This window comes from Pseudophryne corroboree, chromosome 11 (genome assembly GCF_028390025.1).
Source record: "Pseudophryne corroboree isolate aPseCor3 chromosome 11, aPseCor3.hap2, whole genome shotgun sequence".
NCBI lineage: Eukaryota > Metazoa > Chordata > Amphibia > Anura > Myobatrachidae > Pseudophryne > Pseudophryne corroboree.
This window is the reverse complement of record NC_086454.1, coordinates 338,616,118-338,632,475: the sequence shown is the minus strand read 5'-3', so window position 1 is coordinate 338,632,475 and position 16,358 is coordinate 338,616,118. Positions and strand designations below refer to the sequence as shown.

General features: G+C 51.2%; 1 protein-coding gene across 2 annotated transcripts in view; it reads right to left on the bottom strand.

Annotated features, from left to right (window-relative positions):
* The window catches only part of HYDIN (HYDIN axonemal central pair apparatus protein), a 478,199-nt gene that overhangs the window by 389,684 nt on the left and 72,157 nt on the right, over positions 1–16,358 (bottom strand). For both annotated transcript variants that reach the window (XM_063945857.1, XM_063945858.1), the window contains exons 10-14: positions 14,714–14,813; positions 9,272–9,390; positions 6,385–6,608; positions 2,666–2,733; positions 1,805–2,040 (exon numbers count right to left, since the gene is read on the bottom strand). In XM_063945857.1, the coding sequence (XP_063801927.1) occupies positions 1,805–2,040; positions 2,666–2,733; positions 6,385–6,608; positions 9,272–9,390; positions 14,714–14,813 (747 nt within the window). The remainder of the gene's footprint in view (positions 1–1,804; positions 2,041–2,665; positions 2,734–6,384; positions 6,609–9,271; positions 9,391–14,713; positions 14,814–16,358) is intronic.

Genomic DNA, 16,358 nt, shown 5'->3' with positions numbered 1-16,358 from the left:
CCGTGTGCTGAGGAGATAGGCCCCGCCCCTTTTTCGGCGGGTTCTTCTCCCGCTATTTTTCCAGTCAGGCAGGGGTTAAATATCTCCATATAGCCCCTATGGGCTATATGTGAGGTATTTTTAGCCTTGTATAAGGTTTATATTTGCCTCTCAGAGCGCCCCCCCCCAGCGCTCTGCACCCTCAGTGACTGCCCAGTGAAGTGTGCTGAGAGGAAAATGGCGCACAGCTGCAGTGCTGTGCGCTACCTTATGAAGACTGAGGAGTCTTCAGCCGCCGGTTTCCGGACCTCTTCACGCTTCAGCATCTGCAAGGGGGTCGGCGGCGCGGCTCCGGGACCGGACTCCACGGCTGGGCCTGTGTTCGATCCCTCTGGAGCTAATGGTGTCCAGTAGCCAAGCAGCAAATCCACTCTGCATGCAGGTGAGTTTACTACTTTCCCCCTAAGTCCCACGTTGCAGTGATCCTGTTGCCAGCAGGACTCACTGTAAAGAAAAAAAACCTAAACTAAACTTTCTCTAAGCAGCTCTTTAGGAGAGCCACCTAGATTGCACCCTTCTCGTTCGGGCACAAAATCTAACTGGAGTCTGGAGGAGGGTCATAGGGGGAGGAGCCAGTGCACACCACCTGACCTAGTAAAGCTTTACTTTTTTGTGCCCTGTCTCCTGCGGAGCCGCTATTCCCCATGGTCCTTTCAGGAACCCCAGCATCCACTTAGGACGATAGAGAAATCCCTTGTTATATGAAGCCAAGGACTTGTGGGGCTGGAGTCCTGTACTCATGTACAGGACTCACCCACTGAGTACTGTACATGAGTGTCAGCCATGCTCTCTCACCCCTCTGCAGCAGGTGTCACGTTAGGGTTACAGGTGTGTGAGTGATAGTCATGGAGACTTGTTTTACAGAGGAGCCCTGGGGCCACAGCTGCCGCGTATGCATCAGCTACTGAGCCTCCGAGAGATGCTGTGCTTAGGGGAGCAGAGAGGCAGGGAACCTGGGGAGGAATCTCTGCAGCGCTGCAATATGGTGCCCTGACCTGTGACAGCGCTGAGCGGTTATCCTCTGCCTCCGTCCCCATCACACAGTTGTACGCTAACAGTGGAGAAGATATGTCATTTGTCATGCCCACCTCCTGCCTCACTCCTACCATTATGTGCTTTCAGGCATGGCACAGGCAGAGCAGATCAGATGGCCGTGGTGCAGGACACCACAGAGATACACTATGGGGGTCATTCCGAATTGTTCGCTAGCTGCAATCGTTTGCTGTGCAGTGATGAGGCAAAAAAACGACACTTTTGCGCATGCGTATGTGGCGCAATGCGCATGCGCGACGTACTTTCACAATGGCCGATGTAGTTTCACACAAGGTCTACCGACGCTTTTCAGTCGCACTGCTGGCCGCAGAGTGATTGACAGGAAGTGGGCGTTTCTGGGTGTCAACTGACCGTTTTCAGGGAGCATTCGGAAAAACGCAGGCGTGGCAGGAAAAACGCAGGCGTGGCTGGGTGAATGCTGGGCGTGTTCCTGACGTCAAAACAGGAACTGAACAGTTTGAAGTCATCGCAAGCGCTGAGTAGGTATTGAGCTACTCTAAAACTGCACAAAAAAACTTTGCCGCCGTTCTGCAATCCTTTCGTTCGCACTTCTGCTAAGCTAAAATACACTCCCAGTGGGAGGCGGCATAGCGTTTGCACGGCTGCTAAAAACTGCTACCGAGCGAACAACTCGGAATGACCCCCTATATGCGCTGATGCCAGTGCAGTACAACCAATGCTGCCAGCTATATATCAGCAGGTTAGGCTGTACCTCTATGTCTAGAAGGCCCTGGGAACGGATGGTGCCTCTGGAAGGAGCAATGGAAAATTCCCGAAGTCTAAGCCCTCCATGGTGCTTTCTTCTCCAAGCTGATGACCCCTTGTCCAGGAGGACCCGGTGACTGGTGAGGCTCGGCTCCCCACTCCCATCTCCTGGGACTCTCAGGCTGAAGCTCATAGGAACCAGAGATGTATTGTGTATGGAGCATCGCAGAGTGCGGGGGAAACCTGCAATATAAATGTGATAGTCAGCAGCTAATGCACAGAGCCCACACCGCTAACTGATGCCGGGATTCTCATGGAACCCTGACAGTGCATGTTTTCCAGATGTCCTCAGGAATAATTACTACCTGCAGATCTATTGCGTTGCTCAATTAACACACTTGTGCTCCACTTAGTGATCTGGAAACCATGCACTGCTAGGGTCAATGAGGACAGGGTGTGAGACACACGGATCTAATGTACAGTGTTTACGCAGCTGTCTAATCGGCAGAGACCGCCCAGCTGTCTAATCGGCAGAGACCGCCCCCCAGCTGTCTAATCGGCAGAGACCGCCTCCAGCTGTCTAATCGGCAGAGACCGCCTCCAGCTGTCTAATCGGCAGAGACCGCCTCCAGCTGTCTAATCGACAGAGACCGCCCCCAGCTGTCTAATCGGCAGAGACCGCCCCCAGCTGTCTAATTGGCAGAGACCGCCCCCAGCTGTCTAATCGGCAGAGACCGCCCAGCTGTCTAATCGGCAGAGACCGCCCAGCTGTCTACTCCACATAGTTAAGCAATAAATAGAGTATATGGTAAAGTAGACGTCCCTGTGAGCTCTGCAGCCAATGTAACAGAGGTGTTTATGTACTTACCATAAGAGATATCACTGAAGTTAAGGGTGGGCACGTTGAAGTGAAAGGTGGGTCCCATGATACAGCCACTGGAGATAGAGCAAACACATTATTGCTACACTAACCGGTGCTACAGACGGGGCACTATAACCGATGCTACACACGGGGCACTATAACCGGTGCTACACACGGGGCACTATAACCGGTGCTACACACGGGGCACTATAACCGGTGCTACACACGGGGCACTATAACCGGTGCTACACACGGGGCACTATAACCGGTGCTACACACGGGGCACTATAACCGGTGCTACAGACGGGGCACTATAACCGGTGCTACAGACGGGGCACTATAACCGGTGCTACACACGGGGCAATATAACCGGTGCTACATACGGGGCAATGTAACCGGTGCTACACACGGGGCAATATAACCGATGCTACACACGGAGCACTATAACGGTGCTACACACGGGGCACTATAACCGGTGCTGCACACGGGGCAATATAACCGGCGCTGCACACAGGGCACTATAACCGACGCTACACACGGGGCAATATAACCGGCGCTACATACGGGGCACTATAACCAGTGCTACACACGGGGCACTATAACCGGCGATGCACACGGGGCACTGTAACCGGTGCTACACACGAGACGGGGCAATATAACCGGTGCTACAGATGGGGCACTATAACCGGTGCTACACACGGGGCACTGTAACCGGTGCTACACACGGGGCACTGTAACCGGCGCTACACACGGGGCACTGTAACCGGCGCTACACACGGGGCACTGTAACCGGCGCTACACACGGGGCACTGTAACCGGCGCTACACACGGGGCACTATAACCGGTGCTACACACGGGGCACTATAACCGGTGCTACACACGGGGCACTATAACCGATGCTACACACGGGGCACTATAACCGGTGCTACACACGGAGCACTATAACCGGCGCTGCACACGGAGCACTATAACCGGCGCTGCACACGGGGCACTATAACCGGCGCTACAGACAGGGCACTATAACCGGCGCTACAGATGGGGCACTATAACCGGCGCTACAGACGGGGCAATATAACCGGTGCTACACACGGGGCAATATAACCGATGCTACACACGGGGCAATATAACCGGTGCTACACACGGGGCAATATAACCGGTGCTACACACGGGGCACTATAACCGGTGCTACACACGGGGCAATATAACCGGTGCTACACACGGGGCACTATAACCGGTGCTACACACGGGGCACTATAACCGGCGCTACACACGGGGCACTATAACCGGCGCTACATACGGGGCACTATAACCGGTGCTACACACGGGGCACTTTAACCGGCGCTACACGCGGGGCACTATAACCACACACGGGTCACTACAGTACACTAACCGGTGCTACACACAGGTCACTATAACCGATGCCATCACTGCAGGCCCCTCAATACCTGAATGATACTGTGGCCCCTCATTACCTGACTGATAAGGAGACAGTCACTGTGGCCCCTCATTACCTGACTGATAAGGAGACAGTCACTGTGGCCCTCATTACCTGACTGATAAGGAGACCGTCACTGCGGCCCCTCAATACCTGACTGATAAGGAGACCATCACTGTGGCCCTCATTACCTGACTGATAAGGAGACAGTCACTGTGGCCCTCAATACCTGACTGATAAGGAGACCGTCACTGTGGCCCCTCATCACCTGACTGATAAGGAGACAGTCACTGTGGCCCTCAATACCTGACTGATAAGGAGACCGTCACTGTGGCCCCTCATTCCCTGACTGATAAGGAGACAGTCACTGTGGCCCCTCATCACCTGACTGATAAGGAGACAGTCACTGTGGCCCCTCATCACCTGACTGATAAGGAGACCGTCATTGTGGCCCCTCATCACCTGACTGATAAGGAGGCCGTCACTGTGGCCCCTCATTACCTGACTGATAAGTAGACCATCACTGTGGCCCCTCATTCCCTGAATGATAAGGAGACCGTCATTGTGGCCCCTCATTCCCTGACTGATAAGGAGACAGTCACTGTGGCCCCTCATCACCTGACTGATAAGGAGACCGTCATTGTGGCCCCTCATTCCCTGACTGATAAGGAGACCGTCACTGTGGCCCTCATTACCTGACTGTTAAGGAGACAGTCACTGTGGCCCCTCATTACCTGACTGATAAGGAGACCGTCATTGTGGCCCCTCATTCCCTGACTGATAAGGAGACCGTCACTGTGGCCCTCATTACCTGACTGTTAAGGAGACAGTCACTGTGGCCCCTCATCACCTGACTGTAAGGAGACCGTCACTGTGGCCCTCATTACCTGACTGTTAAGGAGACCGTCACTGTGGCCCCTCATCACCTGACTGATAAGTAGACCATCACTGTGGCCCTCATTACCTGACTGTTAAGGAGACCGTCACTGTGGCCCCTCATTACCTGACTGATAAGGAGACCGTCACTGTGGCCCCTCATTCCCTGACTGATAAGGAGACCATCACTGTGGCCCCTCATTCCCTGACTGATAAGGAGACCATCACTGTGGCCCCTCATTCCCTGACTGATAAGGAGACCGTCACTGTGGCCCCTCATTCCCTGACTGATAAGGAGACAGTCACTGTGGCCCCTCATCACCTGACTGATAAGGAGACAGTCACTGTGGCCCCTCATTACCTGACTGATAAGGAGACAGTCACTGTGGCCCCTCATCACCTGACTGATAAGGAGACCGTCATTGTGGCCCCTCATCACCTGACTGATAAGGAGACCGTCACTGTGGCCCCTCATTACCTGACTGATAAGGAGACAGTCACTGTGGCCCCTCATTACCTGACTGATAAGGAGACCGTCACTGTGGCCCCTCATTACCTGACTGATAAGGAGACAGTCACTGTGGCCCCTCATTACCTGACTGATAAGGAGACAGTCACTGTGGCCCCTCATTACCTGACTGATAAGGAGACAGTCACTGTGGCCCCTCATTCACTGACTGATAAGTAGACCATCACTGTGGCCCCTCATTACCTGACTGATAAGTAGACCATCACTGTGGCCCCTCATTCCCTGAATGATAAGGAGACCATCACTGTGGCCCCTCATTACCTGACTGATAAGGAGACAGTCACTGTGGCCCCTCATTACCTGACTGATAAGGAGACAGTCACTGTGGCCCCTCATTACCTGACTGATAAGGAGACAGTCACTGTGGCCCCTCATTACCTGACTGATAAGGAGACAGTCACTGTGGCCCCTCATTACCTGACTGATAAGGAGACAGTCACTGTGGCCCCTCATTCCCTGAATGATAAGGAGGCCGTCACTGTAGCCCCTCATTACCTGACTGTTAAGGAGACAGTCACTGTGGCCCCTCATTCACTGACTGATAAGTAGACCATCACTGTGGCCCCTCATTACCTGACTGATAAGTAGACCATCACTGTGGCCCCTCATTCCCTGAATGATAAGGAGACCATCACTGTGGCCCCTCATTACCTGACTGATAAGGAGACAGTCACTGTGGCCCCTCATTACCTGACTGTTAAGGAGATTGTCACTGTGGCCCCTCATTACCTGACTGATAAGGAGACCGTCATTGTGGCCCCTCATCACCTGACTGTTAAGGAGACAGTCACTGTGGCCCCTCATTCCCTGACTGTTAAGGAGATTGTCACTGTGGCCCCTCATTCCCTGACTGATAAGGAGACAGTCACTGTGGCCCCTCATTACCTGACTGATAAGGTAACATCTTCATGAGCCCCATCCACACTGAAGCGGAACTCCTCTCTGAACTCTCCCAGAATGCAGCAGCTGAGTACAATCTGGACGGCCTGGTGCCCATCAGGCAGAATGATCCCCTCACTGGGAGTGAATGTGAAACAAGAAGCCAGCGCAGAGGAGTGAGGGGTGAGGCTGAAGATCCCATCAATGGCTCCTTGGTTTGTCAGGATGACCTTGAATGAGGAACGGCAGCCGTTAGGTGTTGTCAGTAAGGCTAGTGCAATGTGTAGCAGTGTAGGGGGTGATGTCTGGAGACATACGGGTAAATGTAATAATCTGCGTACTAGAACATTGTCGGGTGTCCAGGCTCTTATATTTACCCCATACACTCTTATTATATAGGTCATTGTGGAAGCTGCAGCAGGTGTAGTGCTGAGGCACAGGGGACAGAGGAAGGAGGTTACAGGCAGAGGAGCAGTGGAAGCTGCAGCAGGTGTAGTGCTGAGGCACAGGGGACAGAGGAAGGAGGTTACAGGCAGAGGAGCAGCGGAAGCTGCAGCAGGTGTAGTACTGAGGCACAGGGGACAGAGGAAGGAGGTTACAGGCAGAGGAGCAGCGGAAGCTGCAGCAGGTGTAGTGCTGAGGCACAGGGGACAGAGGAAGGAGGTTACAGGCAGAGGAGCAGCGGAAGCTGCAGCAGGTGTAGTGCTGAGGCACAGGGGACAGAGGAAGGAGGTTACAGGCAGAGGAGCAGAGGAAACTGCAGCAGGTATAGTGCTGAGGCGCAGGGGATAGAGGAATGAGGTTACAGGCAGAGGAGCAGTGGATGCTGCAGCAGGTGTAGTGCTGAGGCACAGAAGACAGAGAAAGGAGGTTAGAGGAAGAGGAGCAGCAGATGCTGCAGCAGGTGTAGTTCTGAGGCACAGTGGACAGAGGATGGAGGTCAAAGGCAGAGGAGCAGCAGAAGCTGCAGCAGGTGTAGTGCTGAGGTGCAGGGGACAGAGAAAGGAGGTTAAAAACAGAGGAGCAGCAGATGCTGCAGCAGCAGGCTGAGGAACAGGGGACAGAGGAAGGAGGTTACAGGCAGAGGAGCAGCAGAAACTGCAGCAGGTGTAGTGATGAGGCACAGGGGACAGAGAAAGGAGGTTACAGGAAGAGGAGCAGCAGATGCTGCAGCAGGTGTAGTTCTGAGGCACAGTGGACAGAGGATGGAGGTCAAAGGCAGAGGAGCAGCGGAAGCTGCAGCAGGTGTAGTGCTGAGGTGCAGGGGACAGAGGCAGGAGGTTACAGGCAGAGGAGCAACAGAAGCTGCAGCAGGTGTAGTGCTGAGGCACAGGGGACAGAGGAAGGAGGTTACAGGCAGAGGAGCAGCGGAAGCTGCAGCAGGTGTAGTGTTGAGGCAGAGGGGACAGAGGAAGGAGGTTACAGGCAGAGGAGCAGTGGATACTGCAGCAGGTGTAGTGCTGAGGCACAGGGGACAGAGGAAGGAGGTTACAGGCAGAGGAGCAACAGAAGCTGCAGCAGGTGTAGTGCTGAGGCACAGGGGACAGAGGAAGGAGGTTACAGGCAGAGGAGCAGCGGAAGCTGCAGCAGGTGTAGTGCTGAGGCAGAGGGGACAGAGGAAGGAGGTTACAGGCAGAGGAGCAACAGAAGCTGCAGCAGGTATAGTGCTGAGGCACAGGGGACAGAGGCAGGAGGTTACAGGCAGAGGAGCAGTGGAAGCTGCAGCAGGTGTAGTACTGAGGCACAGGGGACAGAGGAAGGAGGTCAAAGGCAGAGGAGCAGCGGAAGCTGCAGCAGGTGTAGTGCTGAGGCAGAGGGGACAGAGGAATGAGGTTACAGGTAGAGGAGCAGAGGAAGCTGCAGCAGGTGTAGTGCTGAGGCAGAGGGGACAGAGGCAGGAGGTTACAGGCAAAGGAGCAGTGGAAGCTGCAGCAGGTATAGTGCTGTGGCACAGGGAACAGAGGAAGGAGGTTACAGGTAGAGGAGCAGCGGAAGCTGCAGCAGGTGTAGTGCTGTGGCACAGGGGACAGAGGAAGGAGGTTACAGGTAGAGGAGCAGCGGAAGCTGCAGCAGGTGTAGTGCTGAGGCACAGGGGACAGAGGAAGGAGGTTACAGGCAGAGGAGCAGAGGAAACTGCAGCAGGTGTAGTGCTGAGGCACAGGGGACAGAGGAAGAAGGTTACAGGCAGAGGAGCAGCGGAAGCTGCAGCAGGTGTAGTGCTGAGGCAGAGGGGACAGAGGAAGGAGGTTACAGGCAGAGGAGCAGTGGAAGCTGCAGCAGGTGTAGTGCTGAGGCACAGGGGACAGAGGAAGGAGGTTACAGGTAGAGGAGCAGAGGAAGCTGCAGCAGGTGTAGTGCTAAGGCACAGCGGACAGATGAAGGAGGATACAGGCAGAGGAGCAGCATAAGGTGTAAGAAAGAAGAGATCATTTGGACATAGGCTTGATGTGAATTTCAGTAGACACATCGGCGACGATGCAGAGATCAGGAATCCAGAAGAAAGATTACCCAACTATAAGCCATGTTTGTGGTGACAAGAGATGACCCGTAGATAAAGGAAGCTAGGGGTCAGGGACAGAAAACAGGAACCAAAGTGGCTGCAGGACTAGAGACTGAATGTGCCTGTTCTGTCTGAGGCGTCACACTCAGATAGCCAGCAATGCAGTGCTGCTGAGGTGCTAGTGTGATTACATACAGACACTATGGCCATCACACGTGAAGTCACTGGTACAGGCCCATTGCCACTGTATGGTCAGCAGCAGGATAGGAAGTGAGACAGCTGACCCGGCTCAATCGGTGGATATTGTGGCCAATAACTAGATCGCTGGTGGCTCCAAACTGGTTGTGTGCACACATGGGATTGTTTCCCAGCAGGTAACAGGTGGACACACACCTCATAGCTGTGAGTGGAGCCCACAAACACCTTTCCAATTTCTAACTGGTCAAAGTTGAAGCAAAGGTTGGGCCCCAGGCCCTCTCCCCGAATCCTCAGGGGTAGTCGCATTTCCCGGCCTGTGAGAAGACAAAACAAGGTACATCACTGCTAGACCTAGACAAGGTGTGCAGGTATACCTGTAACACGTATGTCACCTGTTATATCACAGTAAGCGGTGTGCAGGTATACCTGTAACACGTATGTCACCTGTTATATCACAGTAAATGGTGCGCAGGTTTACCTGTAACACGTATGTCACCTGTTATATCACAGTAAATGGTGCGCAGGTATACCTGTAACACGTATGTCACCTGTTATATCACAGTAAGCGGTGTGCAGGTATACCTTTAACACGTATGTCACCTGTTATGTCACAATACGCTGTGCGCAGGTATACCTGTAACACGCATGTTACCTGTTATGTCACAATAGGCTGTGCGCAGGTATACCTGTAACACGCATGTTACCTGTTATGTCACAGTAGACAGTGCGCAGGTATACCTGTAACACGCATGTTACCTGTTATGTCACAATAGGCTGTGCGCAGGTATACCTGTAACACGCATGTTACCTGTTATGTCACAATAGGCTGTGCGCAGGTATACCTGTAACACGCATGTTACCTGTTATGTCATAATAGGCTGTGCGCAGGTTTAGCTGTAACACACATGTTACCTGTTATGTCACAATAGGCTGTGCGCAGGTATACCTGTAACACACATGTTACCTGTTATGTCACAGTAGACAGTGCGCAGGTATACCTGTAACACGCATTTTACCTGTTATGTCACAATAGGCTGTGCGCAGGTATACCTGTAACACGCATGTTACCGGTTATGTCACAATAGGCTGTGCGCACGTATACCTGTAACACGCATGTTACCTGTTATGTCACAGTAGACAGTGCGCAGGTATACTTGTAACACGCATGTTACCTGTTATGTCACAATAGGCTGTGCGCAGGTATACCTGTAACACGCATGTTACCTGTTATGTCACAGTAGACAGTGCGCAGGTATACCTGTAACACGCATTTTACCTGTTATGTCACAATAGGCTGTGCGCAGGTACACCTGTAACACGCATGTTACCTGTTATGTCACAATAGGCTGTGCGCACGTATACCTGTAACACGCATGTTACCTGTTATGTCACAGTAGACAGTGCGCAGGTATGCTTGTAACACGCATGTTACCTGTTATGTCACAATAGGCTGTGCGCAGGTATACCTGTAACACGCATGTTACCTGTTATGTCACAATAGGCTGTGCGCAGGTATACCTGTAACACAAATGTTACCTGTTATGTCACAGTAGACAGTGCGCATGTTACCTGTTATGTCACAATAGGCTGTGCGCAGGTATACCTGTAACACGCATGTTACCTGTTATGTCACAATAGGCTGTGCGCAGGTATACCTGTAACACGCATGTTACCTGTTATGTCACAATAGGCTGTGCGCAGGTATACCTGTAACACGCATGTTACCTGTTATGTCACAATAGGCTGTACGCAGGTATTCCTGTAACACGCATGTTACCTGTTATGTCACAATAGGCTGTGCGCAGGTATACCTGTAACACGCATGTTACCTGTTATGTCACAATAGGCTGTGCGCAGGTATACCTGTAACACACATGTTACCTGTTATGTCACAATAGGCTGTGCGCAGGTATACCTGTAACACGCATGTAACCTGTTATGTCACAATAGGCTGTGCGCAGGAATACCTGTAACACACATGTTACCTGTTATGTCACAGTAGACGGTGCGCAGGTATACCTGTAACACGCATTTTACCTGTTATGTCACAATAGGCTGTGCGCAGGTATACCTGTAACACGCATGTTACCTGTTATGTCACAGTAGACAGTGCGCAGGTATACCTGTAACACGCATGTTACCTGTTATGTCACAATAGGCTGTGCGCAGGTATACCTGTAACACGCATGTTACCTGTTATGTCACAATAGGCTGTGCGCAGGTATACCTGTAACACGCATGTTACCTGTTATGTCATAATAGGCTGTGCGCAGGTTTACCTGTAACACGCATGTTACCTGTTATGTCACAATAGGCTGTGCGCAGGTATACCTGTAACACACATGTTACCTGTTATGTCACAGTAGACAGTGTGCAGGTATACCTGTAACACGCATTTTACCTGTTATGTCACAATAGGCTGTGCGCAGGTATACCTGTAACACGCATGTTACCTGTTATGTCACAATAGGCTGTGCGCACGTATACCTGTAACACGCATGTTACCTGTTATGTCACAGTAGACAGTGCGCAGGTATACTTGTAACACGCATGTTACCTGTTATGTCACAATAGGCTGTGCGCAGGTATACCTGTAACACGCATGTTACCTGTTATGTCACAATAGGCTGTGCGCAGGTATACCTGTAACACAAATGTTACCTGTTATGTCACAGTAGACAGTGCGCATGTTACCTGTTATGTCACAATAGGCTGTGCGCAGGTATACCTGTAACACGCATGTTACCTGTTATGTCACAATAGGCTGTGCGCAGGTATACCTGTAACACGCATGTTACCTGTTATGTCACTATAGGCTGTGCGCAGGTATACCTGTAACACGCATGTAACCTGTTATGTCACAATAGGCTGTACGCAGGTATACCTGTAACACGTATGTCACCTGTTATATCACAGTAAGCGGTGTGCAGGTATACCTTTAACACGTATGTCACCTGTTATATCACAGTAAATGGTGTGCAGGTATACCTGTAACACATATGTTACCTGTTATGTCACAATAGGCTGTGCGCAGGTATACCTGTAACACGCATGTTACCTGTTATGTCACAATAGGCTGTGCGCAGGTATTCCTGTAACATGCATGTTACCTGTTTTGTCACAATAGGCTGTGCGCAGGTATACCTGTAACACGCATGTTACCTGTTATGTCACAATAGGCTGTGCGCAGGTATACCTGTAACACGCATGTTACCTGTTATGTCACAATAGGCTGTGCGCAGGTATACCTGTAACACGCATGTTACCTGTTATGTCACAATAGGCTGTGCGCAGGTATACCTGTAACACGCATGTTACCTGTTATGTCACAGTAGACAGTGCGCAGGTATACCTGTAACACGCATTTTACCTGTTATGTCACAATAGGCTGTGCGCAGGTATACCTGTAACACGCATGTTACCTGTTATGTCACAATAGGCTGTGCGCAGGTATACCTGTAACACACATGTTACCTGTTATGTCACAGTAGACGGTGCGCAGGTATACCTGTAACACGCATTTTACCTGTTATGTCACAATAGGCTGTGCGCAGGTATACCTGTAACACGCATGTTACCTGTTATGTCACAATAGGCTGTGCGCAGGTATACCTGTAACACGCATGTTACCTGTTATGTCACAATAGGCTGTGCGCAGGTATACCTGTAACACGCATGTTACCTGTTATGTCACAGTAGACAGTGCGCAGGTATACCTGTAACACGCATTTTACCTGTTATGTCACAATAGGCTGTGCGCAGGTATACCTGTAACACGCATGTTACCTGTTATGTCACAGTAGACAGTGCGCAGGTATACCTGTAACACGCATGTTACCTGTTATGTCACAATAGGCTGTGCGCAGGTATACCTGTAACACGCATGTTACCTGTTATGTCACAATAGGCTGTGCGCAGGTATACCTGTAACACAAATGTTACCTGTTATGTCACAATAGACAGTGCGCATGTTACCTGTTATGTCACAATAGGCTGTGCGCAGGTATACCTGTAACACGCATGTTACCTGTTATGTCACAATAGGCTGTGCGCAGGTATACCTGTAACACGCATGTTACCTGTTATGTCACAATAGGCTGTGCGCAGGTATACCTGTAACACGCATGTTACCTGTTATGTCACAATAGGCTGTACGCAGGTATTCCTGTAACACGCATGTTACCTGTTATGTCACAATAGGCTGTGCGCAGGTATACCTGTAACACGCATGTTACCTGTTATGTCACAATAGGCTGTGCGCAGGTATACCTGTAACACGCATGTTACCTGTTATGTCACAATAGGCTGTGCGCAGGCATACCTGTAACACGCATGTTACCTGTTATATCACAGTAAATGGTGCGCAGGTATACCTGTAACACGTATATCACCTGTTATATCACAGTAAGCGGTGTGCAGGTATACCTTTAACACGTATGTCACCTGTTATATCACAGTAAGCGGTGTGCTGGTATACCTGTAACACATATGTTACCTGTTATGTCACAATAGGCTGTGCGCAGGTATACCTGTAACACACGTTACCTGTAATGTCACAGTAGACAGTGCGCAGGTATACCTGTAACACGCATGTTACCTGTTATGTCACAATAGGCTGTGCGCAGGTATACCTGTAACACGCATGTTACCTGTTATGTTACAATAGGCTGTGCGCAGGTATACCTGTAACACGCATGTTACCTGTTATGTCACAGCAGACAGTGCGCGGGTATACCTGTAACACGCATGTTACCTGTTATGTCACAGTAGACAGTGCGCAGGTATACCTGTAACACGTTTGTTACCTGTTATGTCACAGTAGACAGTGCGCAGGTATACCTGTAACACGTTTGTTACCTGTTATGTCACAGTAGACAGTGCGCTGGTATACCTGTAACACGTTTGTTACCTGTTATGTCACAGTAGACAGTGCGCAGGTATACCTGTAACACGTTTGTTACCTGTTATGTCACAGTAGACAGTGCGCTGGTATACCTGTAACACGTTTGTTACCTGTTATGTCACAGTAGACAGTGCGCTGGTATACCTGTAACACGTTTGTTACCTGTTATGTCACAGTAGACAGTGCGCTGGTATACCTGTAACACGTTTGTTACCTGTTATGTCACAGTAGACAGTGCGCTGGTATACCTGTAACACGTTTGTTACCTGTTATGTCACAGTAGACAGTGCGCTGGTATACCTGTAACACGTTTGTTACCTGTTATGTCACAGTAGACAGTGCGCTGGTATACCTGTAACACGTTTGTTACCTGTTATGTCACAGTAGACAGTGCGCTGGTATACCTGTAACACGTTTGTTACCTGTTATGTCACAGTAGACTGTGCGCTGGTATACCTGTAACACGTTTGTTACCTGTTATGTCACAGTAGACAGTGCGCTGGTATACCTGTAACACGTTTGTTACCTGTTATGTCACAGTAGACAGTGCGCAGGTATACCTGTAACACGTTTGTTACCTGTTATGTCACAGTAGACAGTGCGCAGGTATACCTGTAACACGTTTGTTACCTGTTATGTCACAGTAGACAGTGCGCTGGTATACCTGTAACACGTTTGTTACCTGTTATGTCACAGTAGACAGTGCGCTGGTATACCTGTAACACGTTTGTTACCTGTTATGTCACAGTAGACAGTGCGCTGGTATATCTTGGCAGCCAGAGGCCTGAAGAGTACAGTAACGTGTACAGAGGAGTTGGGCCAAACGTCTCCTTCCTGCCAGGAGAGACACATTAGTATATACATGACTGTGTAGGATGTACACCCAGGACACTGTGCTCTCCGCAACCCTCTCCCCGCAACTCCCACTGTATACTTGTAGGTGTTACAGGATACTGTACTGCTCACACTGGTACACCCTCACACCTCCCCTACTCACACTGGTACACCCTCACACCTACCCTACTCACACTGGTACACCCTCACACCTCCCCTACTCACACTGGTACACCCTCACACCTACCCTACTCACACTGGTACACCCTCACACCTCCCCTACTCACACTGGTACACCCTCACACCTACCCTACTCACACTGGTACACCCTCACACCTACCCTACTCACACTGGTACACCCTCACACCTACACCTACTCACACTGGTACACCCTCACACCTACACCTACTCACACTGGTACACCCTCACACCTCCCCTACTCACACTGGTACACCCTCACACCTACCCTACTCACACTGGTACACCCTCACACCTACCCTACTCACACTGGTACACCCTCACACCTACACCTACTCACACTGGTACACCCTCACACCTACCCTACTCACACTGGTACACCCTCACACCTACACCTACTCACACTGGTACACCCTCACACCTACACCTACCCTACTCACACTGGTACACCCTCACACCTACCCTACTCACACTGGTACACCCTCACACCTCCCCTACTCCCACCTGTACTACTCACACTGGTACACCCTCACACCTACCCTACTCACACTGGTACACCCTCACACCTACCCTACTCACACTGGTACACCCTCACACCTACCCTACTCACACTGGTACACCCTCACACCTACCCTACTCACACTGGTACACCCTCACACCTACCCTACTCACACTGGTACACCCTCACACCTACCCTACTCACACTGGTACACCCTCACACCTACCCTACTCACACTGGTACACCCTCACACCTACCCTACTCCCACCTGTACTACTCACACTGGTACACCCTCACACCTCCCCTACTCACACTGGTACACCCTCACACCTCCCCTACTCACACTGGTACACCCTCACACCTACACCTACCCTACTCACACTGGTACACCCTCACACCTACCCTACTCACACTGGTACACCCTCACACCTACACCTACCCTACTCACACTGGTACACCCTCACACCTACCCTACTCACACTGGTACACCCTCACACCTCCCCTACTCACACTGGTACACCCTCACACCTACCCTACTCACACTGGTACACCCTCACACCTACCCTACTCACACTGGTACACCCTCACACCTACCCTACTCACACTGGTACACCCTCACACCTACCCTACTCACACTGGTACACCCTCACACCTACCCTACTCCCACCTGTACTACTCACACTGGTACACCCTCACACCTCCCCTACTCACACTGGTACACCCTCACACCTACCCTACTCACACTGGTACACCCTCACACCTACCCTACTCACACTGGTACACCCTCACACCTACCCTACTCACACTGGTACACCCTCACACCTACCCTACTCACACTGGTACACCCT